General features: G+C 40.4%; 1 protein-coding gene across 4 annotated transcripts in view; it reads right to left on the minus strand.

Annotated features, from left to right (window-relative positions):
- Positions 1 to 5,783: 5,783 nt before the first annotated feature.
- USP4 (ubiquitin specific peptidase 4) overlaps positions 5,784 to 15,340 on the minus strand; it is a 41,497-nt gene continuing 31,940 nt past the window's right edge. For all 4 annotated transcript variants that reach the window (XM_063121063.1, XM_063121062.1, XM_063121061.1 and 1 more), the window contains 8 exons: positions 15,149 to 15,237; positions 14,292 to 14,504; positions 14,130 to 14,200; positions 12,205 to 12,320; positions 11,561 to 11,710; positions 10,451 to 10,554; positions 9,217 to 9,305; positions 5,784 to 8,057 (listed from right to left, as the gene is read on the minus strand). In XM_063121063.1, coding sequence (XP_062977133.1) covers positions 7,938 to 8,057; positions 9,217 to 9,305; positions 10,451 to 10,554; positions 11,561 to 11,710; positions 12,205 to 12,320; positions 14,130 to 14,200; positions 14,292 to 14,504; positions 15,149 to 15,237 — 952 coding nt within the window. In that variant the 3' untranslated portion in view covers positions 5,784 to 7,937. The remainder of the gene's footprint in view (positions 8,058 to 9,216; positions 9,306 to 10,450; positions 10,555 to 11,560; positions 11,711 to 12,204; positions 12,321 to 14,129; positions 14,201 to 14,291; positions 14,505 to 15,148; positions 15,238 to 15,340) is intronic.

Raw genomic sequence — 15,340 nt, forward strand, 5'->3', positions numbered from 1 at the left:
CTCCTGAACTGAGCTTTAGATGAATGCAGTTTTCACCAGGGCTACCAAAATACCATTATAGTTTGACATTCATATACTATGAAATATTTCTTGCCAGTGAAGCCAGAGTGGATAGTCTTTAACCAGGAAGACATGGGCTCACATCCCCACTCAACCATTAAACTTGTTGGCTGTCGTTATCTGTCATTCTATTTCTATTCTACCTTACAAGATTGTTGTGAGGATAAAATGGGAAAAGACCCCTATATGGTTTCCTGAGCTTTGAGGAAATGTTGGATACAAAGAACAGCTATTCTACTTGGTAATTTTAAAAAAGGCTTTGAAATGGTGTTATTTATATCCTGCTTTTTTTCCTCTTGCAAGGACCCCCAGGCGGCTTACATAGTCATCCTCTCCATTTTATTCTCACAACAACCCTATAAGGTAGGTTAGGGTTGAGAGTTACTGACCTAGTTTGCACGCTCAAAACAAGCCACTGTGGCTTGTTGTGAGCCATAGTGCATCCCAGGCATGATTTGCATATTTGTTACCCGGCTACAGCTTATTTTGTCATCTAAACCTGCGTGGCATGGCTTGTTGGAGGGATAACCTTCAAATAATCCATGGACTGTTGGAGGGTATTTGAGGGTTGTTGAACCCTCCAACAAGACATACTGGCAGATTTGGACAACACAATAAGCTATGCCCAGGTGGTGATTATGCAAATCACTTATTTAAGACGCAGTAGCTTGTTTTGATAAAATGAACCAACCCAGTGACTGGCCCAAAGTAAACTTCTTGGCCAAGTGGGGACTAGAACTCAGAACTCCTGAGCCCCAGTCCAGCACTGTAACTACTACACTAGACTGGCTCTCAGTTGTTATATTATTATTTAACACTTATAAAATCTCTTAACAGTTTCTGTGTGCTGTAAAAAATATATTAAGTGTCTATTTCCACCTTATCTTCATATCAAGTTTTATGTCATAAAACTTACTTCCATTTAAATTGTATGAGGCTTTTCTACTATATGCAGCCATAACTGAGGGCTCTCAAGCCCCCACCACAGTGGCTCATGCTGCTGAACTCCAATAATTTACTCAGTGTAGAGCAATCTTCCCCAATCTGAGGCCCTCCAGATATATTGGACTACAGCTTTCATCAGCCCCAGCCCACACGGATAAATGCATAAAAATGGGGAAAGTTGCTCTAAAGTAACTGCCCTGCCCTGCCCCACTTCTATACTTGCAGCCAGTAAAGTAAATTAGAATCTCTCACTTCATCTATCGATAAGACATAAACATTCATTCTTTTTTTTTGCAGTAAGCACCCTGCTTACGCTTATATTGCTGAGCGGTTCCAGTGTTAAGGGGTAATTAACTCAGATGAAGTGATCCTCTTGTAAACTAAACATGGAACCCACCAGACAAATCAGATTTGAACAGTTCACCTGTTTACTGAAGTGCCCCAAAAGCAAGACAGGTAAAAGATAAAAGAATAATTGCCCAAACTGGTTTGCTTAGCATGGAAATCATCAGCTGGACCTGAAGGCTGCTAGTTAACCGCCTGGTTCCCCCTCCTCTCTCTGTTGAAGGTTTCAACTGTCACGGAACCTTTGCCCCTGCTAGAACTTTCTTTTACCTGACAGCGTCAGGAAGAGTCAAATCCTTTTCAAAATTACCTTTACATAAACAACTATTAGCTAACTTTCTCCAACAGAGCTACGTCATGTCTGACATTACCCTCTTGGCATTTGGTATCTGTTGCTGATCACATAGATCCTATTCAGACGACATGCTAAGACACTAGCCCTGTTCAGAAGTCACCTTAAACCATGGCTGTAACCATGGTGAATAAGGCAAAAAGCCTTATTCACCATGGTTAAAACCACGGTTTAAGGTGTCTTCTGAACAGGGCCACAGTGGTTAAGCATTTTGAGCTAAAGTGTATTGTGTGAACTATGACTTAGCGTGTGATGTGAACCATTCCTAACCATGGTGGCTAAATAACCACGGTTCAAACATGCTCATTAACCGTTTATTGCAAAAGGGTTAGTGGCATAACCAAGGCTTAGTGTATTGTTTGAACAGGCACATAGAGGCAACCTTTTCTCTCAGCTCTCTCCCCCTTGGTACATCTGGATAGCTTTATCCATTCTATGCCTTGCTATTAGGATTCATGCAGGTTTCCTCCAAGTTTATTTTCAGTTTCTTCATGTTTCAATATGAGGAAGAAAAAACCAACTGCCCATGTTTTTAGCCAACTGTCCTTAAGGTAGTGATTTTACAACCATCTCCATTTCTGTAGCTTCAATCTTTCCATGCCACTAGCACAGAGAAGCCCACACAGAGATCTAGATGCAACTTAGAAGCCAAAACATTATCTATTGTCAGCAGATCACCTCCTTGCAGTGTTTGTATGGGACACATCCCTTCTCCATTGATTCAGTTAACTTGCCTACATAGATAAATCATATATATTGATGTCTAGTGAGCTGCTATGTGTGTGAGAGAGTGTATGGGTGGTGATCCAGAATGAGGGAGAAAAAGAGAAGGGAATGAGTTGGCTAGTGGGGTCAGGGAAGAAATAAGGAATTTTCATTCTGTAAAATGGGTTTCTGTTGGTGCTAAAAACTGGATTAAAACAAGTTTAGTGTGTTCAGACCCCCACCTCTGACTTGTATTCAATGTTTGGGACAAATAATTTGTCCTTTGTGACTAGTATCAAATTGCCAAATGTGCCCCCAGGCCACAAAAGGTTGTCCACTCCTCCTCTGGAACATCCCATATAATGGAATCTGGTTTAAATGGAAGCCTATTTTATTACAGACTTCTGTTGTCTTATTCTTTCCCCATTACTTAAGCTACTACTCACTTGCACTTATTTTTTGCACAACCAAAAAAGGTTTTGCTATTATTCTCATGGCCTTTTTAGTGTTTTATATTTAGTCATGGTTTCAAAACCCTGCTACAGTGACTAATTCATAGATACTTCATATAATGGGATTCAGACGCTGAGAGTTTGAACCAAAGCCACATAGCAAATTCATGGCTAAGCAAGGATTCTAGAAATACCTAAGGATCTATGTTATCAAAACAACCCTCCCACTGCATGATTTTTCACAAAAGCTGGGGAACCATATTCCTTATACTCGTCAGCAATCTGGATCATCAGATAATAAAAGCAGGTAGATGTACTTCTGACACAATCGCCAAAGTAAGTTAATTTTCATCAAATGTATTTTATCCATATATGGTGGGGAAAGAATTTGTGCAAAGTAAGATGTAGAAATACACATTCTCCATATTCCTGGTATACTTGGAGTAGAGCTGCAAGTACTGCCTCCCCTAATTTTATTTAGTTTTAAATATTCTAAAAGAGCTTTGGATGTTAATTATTGCATTCTCCAAGACAACAGTCTGAGGGATTACAGTAAGCTACCTACCTTGTCTGGTCTTCTTCCACGCTTTCTTGCGACAGAATTAGCAGAGAAGTAGACTTGTTGCATTCCATATGGACAGTTTGAAACCTCATTAAGTTCAAATTAGGCGGGGCCAGGCAGCTTCTTTCACAGAGGGCAACCCTCTAGTTTAAGGCATCCTCTATTCCAAGGGCTGTCCTGTCCAATTCTGGTTTAAAGATAAAGAACCCTAAGCACTCTTGCCCATCATGACTTAGCACCAAGCAGACAGGTCATTTGGTCAGTCTTCCATGCTAGGCTGAGATGTACATTATTTCTATTAACATTAAAACAATTATTTCTAAACTTGCATCTATACATGTAAGTTAGCATATGCAAATTTTATGCAGACCACTATCCTCTTTTTCCCTCTCTTTTGGCGATGCATTTCCTCTTTTGGGCGATTCGTAAGTGGCTACCCTAGTCAAAGCTCATCTAAGAAAGCAACCAAAACAGCAAGGTTGACAACTACCATGCACAACGTAGGAAAGAAATAGATCCTTTAAACACTGATTCTTCAGTTTCTAAGGAGAAAAGACTCCCAAATCAAGGATCTGAGTTACTGAATATTTTCATTATATGAAAGAATCCTTCTACATTTAAAAATATTAGGAAAAACCAAGCCTCACTAAGTGGTGTAACAATACAAATAAATGGCTTTTAAAAGTTCCAATCAAGGAAATAAGAGTTTACAATGCATATATAACTATTACATTGCTTTTATTATAAAAACAATATAATAAACTGGGAAACATAATATAATTTCCCCAGTAACCTTGTAAAACAGCCCAATATATGAGTATCAGCTGAAAAGCTCTAGGATGAAACCCATGACTCATTATAGAAAGAGTCGATGAAACTCTAGGAGGCACAAGCAAAGGTTTGGGATGTCAGCGTTACATCAAAGCAGGTAGGGTAGCTATCTGAATATGATTTAAAATCAAGGCTAAGTTGAATTTGAAGGCATCTGGCAACATAACCATCAGCACACAGGTACATCCTAAACATATTTACTTGGAGTGGAGTGGACATTGTGGCCCATCTTATCTGGAGAGAACCAGGCTGAGGAAGGTTGATGTAAACCATAGATTATATAATGGTTTAGCTTTTTCCACCATGCACAGGTCCAAACAGTTTTCTTTGAGCTCTCTGGAGAAAAGTTCATATTTTCACCTCTCCTACAAGTTCATCTTCTCTCTCTCTCTCTCTGTGTATTTGTCCAAGCTCATGTGAGCGCATGTTCACTCTCTTGTTCAGCCTCATCCTGTTTTAGGTTGCTCTATCCAGGCGTTTATCTTGAATGTTTACTCTTATTTACTTGTATTTCTTTATTTATTCCTAGCTCATAAGGTCATCCTGAGAGACGTATTTGATGCTATGCTACGACAAATGGGAAAAGGATATGTGCGAGCAATTGTGGCTGCTGGAAACAGAGTGGCATGGCCTTGAGTTGTAAAATTCCTCTGTCTCTCATTCATAATGCTATTTTAGAAAAGAACTTTCATGGTAACCCCACGGCTTGCCCACTGGTCACATCCAGTTTTAATATCCAGAGGGTTTTAATGGAATTGTTTTATATGTTATTGTAAAGCGCCTCGATGCCACAAATGGTGAGGCGGCACTATAAAAATGCTTTAAATAAATAAAATAAAATATCCTTGTCAATTTAGAGCAAGTCTAAGCTAGGATAGCTCACCTGCTGCTTGACAACCCCCCCCCCTTTTTTTTTTCAGGCATCTTATTAAGTTTCTTGTGGCTGAACTTGTCTTGGTGGCTACAGGTTGGGCAAGCAATACCTACAGAGGGAGGCGGTGAATCTGTAGAGTCGTCTGCAGCCAGGAAATTCGGCCCTTCTTGGGGTCATTGGACTTCTGCAGCATGCTCGACTCAGCTTGCATTTGTGAGCCTTGCCTTGCCTTTTCCTGGAATTCCATTTTTTTTTTAATTTACAGAAATTGGCATTTGTTCAAATTGCAAATTAAAAAAAACTTTGTGGCACAACCTCAGCAGCCTTCATTATCTGAAGCTTGCTGCAAAGAGAGGAATTTCCAAGAAGCCAAGAGTGTAATACCATAAGACATGGGTGGTATGAACATGTGAACACTATGGACTTAGTAGACTAGTAAATCCACCAAGATTTATTTATTTATTGCATTTCTTTATCACCCAATAGCCAAAGATTGCAGGTCACCACGATTTCCCAACACAATCTCCTTTGCAAAAATAAAAATATCCTGCAGGAACATTGTCGATGGAGGCAATCTTTTAACAAACGGATGCAGGTTTGAGAGTATATGCCAAATCCCCATTCACTGTGTGCAAATAGCAGAAAGCTCACACTCAGTGCAATCCACTCCTTTTTATTTATTATCCTTTATACAGTAAAGCCAGCCACTTACAAAGTGCTAGTCTAAAAACAGATTTTGACACTATACAGAATGTACACACCAGCTAGGATCCAGCCTGGTCAGAGGCAAATCCAAGTTCCTAACACCATCTTTACAGCATTTAGAAGAAATTTAGTTCAGGAGCCCAAAATCACCCAAACATAAATGTGTGCTCTCACCATACAAAGAGCAGTGAAAATATTCCTGCTTCAGTATGGAGCAGAAATACATATGGTTACATTAAATTGCTCTTTGCTTTTAAATATTTGTTTCCTTATCTGTTCAAATGTTACATTCCCAAAGAAAACATAAAACAGGAAAAAGGGAAAACAAAAAACCCCAAACAAAACTGCTGTGTAACAGTTTGAACAGCCTTTAAATAATTCTAAACCCTAACTGCCCACCATCCCCATTGTGCAAGGGAAAAAATCCAGTTCAGGCAAAAAACCCCAAACCAATTAAAAAATCCAGAAGCATCAGCAACTGAACCAAACAACTAAAATTTCAGTGCTTTTGAACGACTGTTCTGCAGGTCTGTCTAAGAATCACTGGAAGATTGTCAGTGAGCAGAATGCAGCTAAGAGCAACGAGGACCCCGCTGCTAAAAGCTACAGAGAACACTTGGCCATTTTTAACCCATTCTGCTAAAACAGTATCAGCTGGCTATGCCACTGTTACTTACCACTTACCTGCAGTAGAGCAGAGCAAATTCCCAGAATTTCTCTGGAAAAATCATGTTTCCCAGTCTGCTGAAGGGAATCTTTGGGAACCTTTAGAGCATCAAAGTGAATCAACCTTATATAGGTAACAAAACGGCTTCAAAGCTACGATGTTCGATGGAAAGCTTTTCAAAGCACATGTGAACTTTCCATGCCATTACGGAAAGCTCCCTCCACTGAGAAGGCCCTCATCTGCCATATTGTGTGGATGGGTAAAATTATACTTCCAGCCCACAGGAGCATAGAGAAGTGGATATGCATAGTAAGAGGAGAGCAAGAACACTTGCTCTTGCGAATCCTTAACAACTATGGAAATGCCTAAAACGGAGCTATGAGGGGAGCTGGAGGACATGTATTACACCAGGAAATGGGAATGAAAAGGCTAGAAAGAAAAATAGTGGGTTGGAGAATATCCAAAAGGAGACATCTATTTCTGTGTAGTTTAATGAGTGAAAGGGTCTGACCCTTTCATGGTGCTGCTAAAACATTCTACAGAAACAAGGAAAAAAAGTTTGTGGCTGGACCTATGAGACTACTAGGTAAAATTGTTTCAGCTCCCTAACAGGACACATAAATAAAGAACATTCCTTCCCATTGCAAAGTACCTCAGTTAAAATCTGTACTGGAGCAAAAAGACTGGGGCTGTTGAAGAAATGTAGAGCATACAAAACTCCCACAGGACTGATTTGAAGAACAAGCCTTTATGAATACTGCTGCTTGGATTGAGTGTGTTTCATTCCTAAAGAATTGCTTTATTAGCACAGAACATGAAGATGTGAGGATTTTGAGATACAGCTTACAGATTAGTCAGCAGACTCCTGCATGGGTCACAATGGGCTAAGGCAAACATTTCAAGCACACACTAGCTCACTGTGCCCGGTCAGCCATGGACTGACCGCAGCGTGGTGGCAACATGTGCTAGGCAAGGTGGAAGGTCATGCCAGATGTGCCCTTCTGCAGCACTCCAAACACCTCGCGTCTCATGCATCTTCTACAATGCATAATGCTCAAGCCAGACGTTGTTCCTCAGCTCTAGTCTATTTACAGCCTGCTTATTACATTTCCTCTTGCAATTCAACACAGGCATATCTTTTTTTTAACATGCGTTGCTCCAACCATAAAGCATAATCCCTGGATCCACACAGTTTCTGCCAGAATACAAGGTCAGATTTAGAGAACACTTTATTGAATTACTAAGATATAATTTGATTAAAAGCTCTTTGGCAACGATACGCCCGAGTGTTGTCATCTTATTGCTTCCCCTGTGCTATCCATTGTTACTGCTCACTGAGCCCTCCTGTACTGGACTTCTCACTTTTGAGTCTTACAGATGGAACAAATCACTTCCCAGATGAGTTTTCAGATGAGCAATTTGACTGTTTCAACCCAGGCTCAGTTAGTATCCATGCCGTCACATTCTTCTGATTTCAGCTCAATGCTTGCGCAAGGAGATGGGTTTCTCTTGAGCCTGCCATCTCTGCGTTCATAGAATAGTACATATGCTGCTTTTGTCTGCAACACAAGGATAGATGGATGGATGGATGGATAGATAGATAGATACAATAAAGAATAAAAAACAGATAATGGGGATAAAGTTGCCTCCAAGGCAGTCTATTTCCAGGCCAAATTCTAATTTGCTTGTTTCCAAATTTAAAGCCCTTAACAACTTGGGACCAAGGGACCTTCTTCCACATATATCTAAGTCCTAAGATGCTCTTCAGAGGCCCTGCTCTGGGTGTCCTTACCAACAGATGGATGCCACTTGGGAGAAGGCCTCAGTGGTGGACAGCCCTCCTCAGAAAGGCTCACCTGGTGCCTCCTTTCTCATCATTTTGGTGCTAGGTGAAGACACTTTCATTCTCTAAGATCTATTACATGTTTAGCCATGTAAAACCGGTTGTCTCTCTTTGCCAACAATATACATTCCAAGTTATCCATTTTTAATTGTATTGTATTATCTTAGTTTTGCAAGCTGCCCAAGGCAGCCTATACAAATGCTGTAAATAAATAAATAAATAAAGGACTAAATATGTCTCGCCCACTTCAATATCAATGCCCTGCTCTGTAATGACATTGTGGACTTGGAGGGTCCTAACCCTGCAACACTTGAAATCTGTAAAACCTGCCTTTCTGCAAAATCGTGCCCAAAGCAGGTAAGAAGCAATTTAAAAAAAAGCAAAACACAGATACTTAATTTGCAGTCATCAAGTCAATATGAAAATCTATTTTAGATATGGAGTGGAATATAAATATTGTAAATTAAAAAAATAAAATGAACTATAAGAGGGACTGCACTGTTGGACAATAGCTGAAGGCTGCTCAGTTCCACTGCTTGAAACAAAAAGGCTTTAATTTCCAGGGACTTCTACAGAACTGGATAAGCCAGCACATATTCCTGAGAGTGATGCAAGCACAGGATGCCAAGAAAATATGACCAAACTGAACAGTGCTGCAGCCAGTTTCATCTTCCTCGTGGATTTACAGGGGGATTTTCTTTAGGAAACAGACTTCATGTCCCTTCTTTTCTTGCCATTTGGCTGATTAGTAAGCCACATGTGTTAAGTTAGAGGATACCTTAAGGCAGTCTTCCCCAAGCTGGTGCCCTCCAGATGTACTGGACGGCAACTCCCATCATTCCTTAAGGTACATTTGATTCATTTCACATGCTTACCACTATTTGCTCTTCAGATGCTGGAGACACACTGCTGTCATCAAAATAATACCATTTGCCATTGACTTTATTTTTAGCATATGCAGTATCTGCCAAGGAAGTAGTGGGGTGGAAGAAGGGAGACAAAGAGAAAATGGGCTTACTTTAGAGGTATGGCACAAGATTTACAAGTATGGACAGTCTCAGATACCACCTAACAAAAGCCTAAAGGAACAGCTACCTTTCCACTACAATTAATAATACATCACTAAATACAGGAAAGTCAAACCACTTTACATTTGGGGGCCAATGTCAGCTGGGCACATAAAAACCAGAAGGGGTGTTAATCGTGGAAAGCCATTAATAGCAGGAGTTGGAAAAAATATGTTCTGCCTTGGGTTTTAAACACATGTGTCCTTCTATTCATGTCAATATGTGGTTAATCTTAAAATAGTTCAACTGCAGATTCTACGTTTCTCTCAGCTACAGCTCAATCACAGGGTCTAGTGACTAATACAGAAATCTTGTTAGTGCAGTAGGGGCAACCTCCCTGTTACTACTACAGTGGTGCTAGCCTTAATCCTGCAACAGAAGTGGAATTGCAGCAGTACAAATGTACTGGGGGGCACAGCAGGCTGCACAGTGGGGCAGTGGGTGGGGAGAAGGAGAGCCTTGCTTCAGTCGCCTTGCTGCAGAGGAAAGGCTATTGGTTTGTTTAAGGTGGCAATGCATTCCAGTTATAGGCGAGAAAGTTACTGAAATAGAGGGAGCACAGCCCCAACTTAACTGTCTTTAAGAGCATCCCATCCAATGGATGGAGCAAAAGCAGTCCAGTGTTCTGGGCCGCTAGTTGGCAACAAGCATGGAGAAGAGACAAATAGCTTTTGGTGTTCAGGAACACAGTCATATCATGCCCCAACTACTGGGACACCATGTCAGCAGCAGTTGCATTGACTAACCACAGCACTGTAGGTTATAAAGACTGAATCCTGGATCCACACTGCCCCTCCTTTGTGAAATCACAGTTTTAATGCAGAGGGTATTTTGCTAAAGCTGCAGCTCTTATCCACCAGAGCATCTTACGCACCACAGCTATTTTTCACTGCCCACAGAATTCACAATTCAGTTTTCCTGTTAAAGCACTCCTATAGGCTATGCCAGGCAGGCCTGACAAAGAGACAAAAACAGAAGCCTGTGATACCACACATTTTGAAATGCTGCCACTATACAGCCAAAAAACAAAGCAGTTACTCACAGTGGCCCACACCCATGCCTCCATAGTGATTGGAAACCGCAATAAGGTCATATACATATGGGCTTGCTGCTGGGTCACAAACAAACTCAGACATGTTCAGATCTCTAAAAGAAAGAGTCACAAAGTAAAGGTAAATCACTCAATGCGTAACAACAGTGCATGGTGACACTGAGCCCTCAGACAAACAAAGGGACTACAATGAGCTCACAGAAAGTGCATATGTGCCCAACACCTCCACTTTAGTACCAGCTATCCCTTATATTCAGCTGCTAAGTCCCAGCAAGGGAACCAGTGAGGTTGTTTCCACATAACGCTCTCAAAGCATTCCAGAGGATGCATTTGCACAAATGTCTTACTGAACCAGTATTTTCACAATACAGTCACAACATCTACAACTGTCGTGGCCAATTTTTCAGTTTCTGCAATCCCCACAGGCAGCAACAATCACATCTGTGGAAAGACTGGCTCGTATGAGATCCAATCTGTACAAACGCATTCCCAGATCCATAGTGATGGGAGATGAAACTGACTGTGTGACCTAGTCTTAAGTAAGTGTTGGAAGATAAGCAGGTTTGTAGTTCTACCAGGAGGGGGAAGAAAACACAGCTTTAGATCTTTTTTTTAATGGGAGACTATTATATCATCATTGGAGTGGCCCCCACAGCAGTTCCCTCCCTCTGGCTGTGTGGGTGGCTATGAACTTGTTTTTTCTTTTTCTTTTTTGTGGCAAAGAGAATTGGAAATATTGAGAGGGCAGCAGAGAAAGCACTTCCTGCTGCCTGCTGCCAGCTACCCTGCCCAGGAAAGGCAAGGGAAATCAATGGGATGGTGAAACAATGCAACACTGCTTCACTCTTCAGCTTATCTTCCTTAATTGCACCTAGTGCACCTATGGGGGGAGTGGACTGTGTAAGACCTGCAGTGCATGTGCATGGTCATTATGCATATTCAGGCTTGGCCATGGTTTGTTGTGCGAACCCAAGTACTGTGCCGTGAAAGTTTAAATCCAGCCTAGGGTTCAGGATTTCAGTTCTAACCCAGGCCTCCGACCAATGAGCCCAAATCAAAGGTATGTTTTGTTCTGCCCACCAACATAACTGGAAATCCTACCTGATAGGGAATTCAACCACAGTGTCAAGTTTATCCCTCCAGTATCTGTTGTACGAGAAACGTTTTAAATGAACTACCAAAATACGTGGGAGTGACCACAGGTCAAATTTCTTAGTGGCTTGCTGATGTTTCTTGCAATTAGGACAGTACCTGAAAGAATACAAACAGAAATACAACAAAAAACAGAAAAGAAATATTATTGGGGGGAAAACTGTCCTTCCCATTCTTTAAAAATACTACATGTATAATCTCTCTGTGAAGGACAGAAAGCACAAAGTTATATAGTACTGGGAGACACACAAGCTGTGCCCTCTGCTTAGGACAGAACAAGAGTTTTTCCTGTATAAAGCTTCAACCTGGTGCCCTCTTCCCAACTGATTGATGTGGGTCTTGACATTCACAACGTCTGTTCTGTCTAGCATATATTGAAGATTTTGTTTGTAGGCAAAATGTTGCAAGGCTAATCTGGCAGCTCTCAACCGCAACCAATTCATTCTGCGAGACCACCTTCAAGAGACCTCAATTCGCCCTTCAAACTACATTTTCTTCATGACCTAGAGAGCAAAGTGCAGAGCTAATATTCAAGCACTAGTTGTTAAATACAGTGCAGAGAAGTAGTTACTACAATAATACCATAAACCTACCAGGGATCATGTTCACCAAGCGTTTCCATAGTTGTGAAGAGTTCTATGCAATCTCTAAGAGCTACAGTAGTTTTCTTCTTCTGTGTCTGCAACATACTGCTGTGTTTTTCAAATGCCTATTGAAAACAAATGTAAATATGTTAAATCCTTCTAAAAATCAGTATGTCACACAGGAGGACCATTTGGTACAAATAGTCTTTAGCTGAAACTTGGGTCTCTGCCCTTCTCCTCAAAGGTCTGGCAGCAGCTTCCTACACTTTTCTCACAAAAGCTAGTAAACCTTCTTTTGTTTTAATCATACTTGCTAAAAGCAAGTATAAATCTCTCAGTACATCATCACTGTTAAGCCTAAAGGCTTAAGAAAGTTTCAAATAGTTAATGAGTATTCAAAATAATCAATTGCATTTGTAAGAAAATATGATTCTGGTGGACAATCAGCACAATGAAATGTTCAAGAGTATAATACTAAAGGTTGTGGTGATGAAAATATACATAAAAAGATTATTGGTTAAGGTGGCAAGAAAAAAATTAAAACAATTAAAATGCAAATAAGAGAATTCAAGGCTCCAGGAAAAATCTCTGGGATAAGTGAAATTTCTCTCTAACCACGTGTGTAAACATAACAATTTAACAAGCTCTGCAGAAATAAGCGATTCTACATACTCTGAAAAAATTGGGTTACCCTGAAAAAGCAGTTCTTTAAAGAGCTACCACTTGAATGGTAACATTGGTCCATTTCAGATGTAACGTTAAAACATAGTTTATTGCTATAAACAAGGAGATGAGAGATGAGACTTCAAACATCCCACCATCTATGTGAGAAGCACATTCGTTTTAGAACTAACAGAAATGTTTGCAGAAACAATGCAATCTGTACATATACAGAAAAGGAGTTGGATTGAGAGTACCAAGGTACGTTAGGACAGTAATTATCAAGTATTGTCAGAATGAACATTTTAAGTAAAAGGGGAACCCCGCCTTGCCCCCCTTCAAATATCTCAAGAGCAGAATATATCCAAAAGCTTTCACTGCCAGCTCTCATTTTTCTGAATTGGGAAGAGGAAGGATGAGACAGATGTAGCCCAAATATGAACATATGAAACAGCCTTAGAACAAGTCAGACTACTGACCCATCTAGTCCAGTTTTGTTTAATCCAATTGGCAGTGGTTCTCTAAGGTCTCAGGAAGGTCCTCCCCGGCTCTGCGGCTGAAAAATCTTTTAACTGAAAATTCCTGGGCTGATCCAGGGCCTTCTTAATGCAAACCATGTGTTCTACCACTGAAGTATGCCCCCCCACCCCCATGCAACTGATCTGCCTTAAATTCCCATAACCAAAGGCAAGGAGAAACCAACACATTTTTTTCCTCCAAGGAAGTACCATGTACATTGATGGTGCTATATAAATAAATAATAATAATAATAATAATAAGTAGCATCCGTATAGGAAGATCATGTATGAAGTCATGGTATGCCTATATAAATTCAGTAAAGGACAACTTCGTACATGGTCTTCCTATATGGATGCTACTTTCTTGGAGGAAAAAATGTGTACGCCCGATGCAGTTCTTCTTAATGTATGACAAACACAATTTGGTATTTCCCCATGTGAATTCAAGCTATTGTGTACATGTTGCTTTCTATACAAGAATGATATCTGCAGGAAATAATCACGTGAGAAGCAGCCCAAAGAGTAGTTGAATGAAGGTGTTCTAGGTAAGCACACTGATTCTACAAACCACCTTCACCAATTCTTATTTCAGGTGAACTACTCTCAATACTTGATGCCAATATTTACTTGTTCAGTGGCATTCCAAAAATATACAGTCCAAAGAAATCACGTCATTCTGCCTATCTCACAGGCATGAGAAGGAGCCAGATTAGCACAGTGTTGTCCTTTAAAAGGGAAACAGAAAAAGCTGATCACCTGTGCCTCTTGCTCATCAAAAAGCAGCTTCCGAGTGTCAGAATCCCAGTCAATAGCAAGAGTAGCATGGGCTGGAAAAAACAGAAGGAAAAAATGAATAGGAGCTTGTAAATTTGTCACAGATGAGATATGTTTGGAATGAGATTTAGAGGTGATACCTACAACTCAATTTGAGGATTTTCCCCTCTGTGGTAAGGGAGTTTATTTCAGATGTCCCATAGGAATTCACAAGACTGAAGGTGAAGAGACGCTTTCTGTGGCCCTCTTTTCCCAGCTCATCCTGGATGAAGTCTTCTGACTGGCAGGGATCTGGTTCTGACATTTTTTCCTTGCTTTCTTCCTCTCCATTCTGATGCTCCATCTCTTCAACCTCACCTGGAATATATTTCAAATATTGCTTCCCACTCTCTTTGTTCAACGTAATTAGCCCCCTTTAGCCTATTCAACACCTTGTGCCTGAAAAACTGATGAGCAACTGATTAAAAATTGCAACATTGGGAGATATGTGGTTATTTATTTACAATATTTGTGTAACGCTCCCCATTCAAAATTTCGGAGTGGTGTACAAGATAAAATACCATAAAACCCAGAACAAAACACCTTAAATTAATTTTTTAAAAGCAAAATGAAAAGTGAACTGTGGTCATTAAGGAAAGGAATGGAAGAAGCCTGTGTCTGAGATCGAGACCACAGAGTTTTAAGTTGCAACATTTCATATACATGCTATGTTTTATGAAGAACATTAGAAAAGAACAAAAGGTTGCATGGGAAGGAGGATTAGTGTCTAATTTTTAGGCAGCAGCAGCAGCTCCTTCAAAATATCCCTTCTTGACTTTTAAGAAGTTATATTTCGCCACATATCAGGACCATAATCTAAAGCCCTGCAAGCTTTGACCAAAGCCCTGTGGGGTACCATACCTGAATGGTCAACAAGAATTTACCTGTGGGTCTACAAAAAAACCCCAAACTTACTGAACCCATTTTTTGTTTTAAATAATACCTCTCTTAGGAGAATTTACCTTCAGTCACACTGCTGGAGCCATTGCAAGTCTCACTGTCTGGACATTCATCAGAATATTCTTCCTTCAAAGGAATTTTTACATAGCGGCTGAAACAAATTGTTTTTGGATTAAACATTGACACCAGATGTACATTATTAGGGAGTCAGGAAAAATAGCAAAACACAATTAGGAGGGGGGAAACCCCATAAT

Source organism: Elgaria multicarinata, chromosome 3 (assembly GCF_023053635.1).
Source record: "Elgaria multicarinata webbii isolate HBS135686 ecotype San Diego chromosome 3, rElgMul1.1.pri, whole genome shotgun sequence".
Taxonomy (NCBI): Eukaryota; Metazoa; Chordata; class Lepidosauria; order Squamata; family Anguidae; genus Elgaria; species Elgaria multicarinata.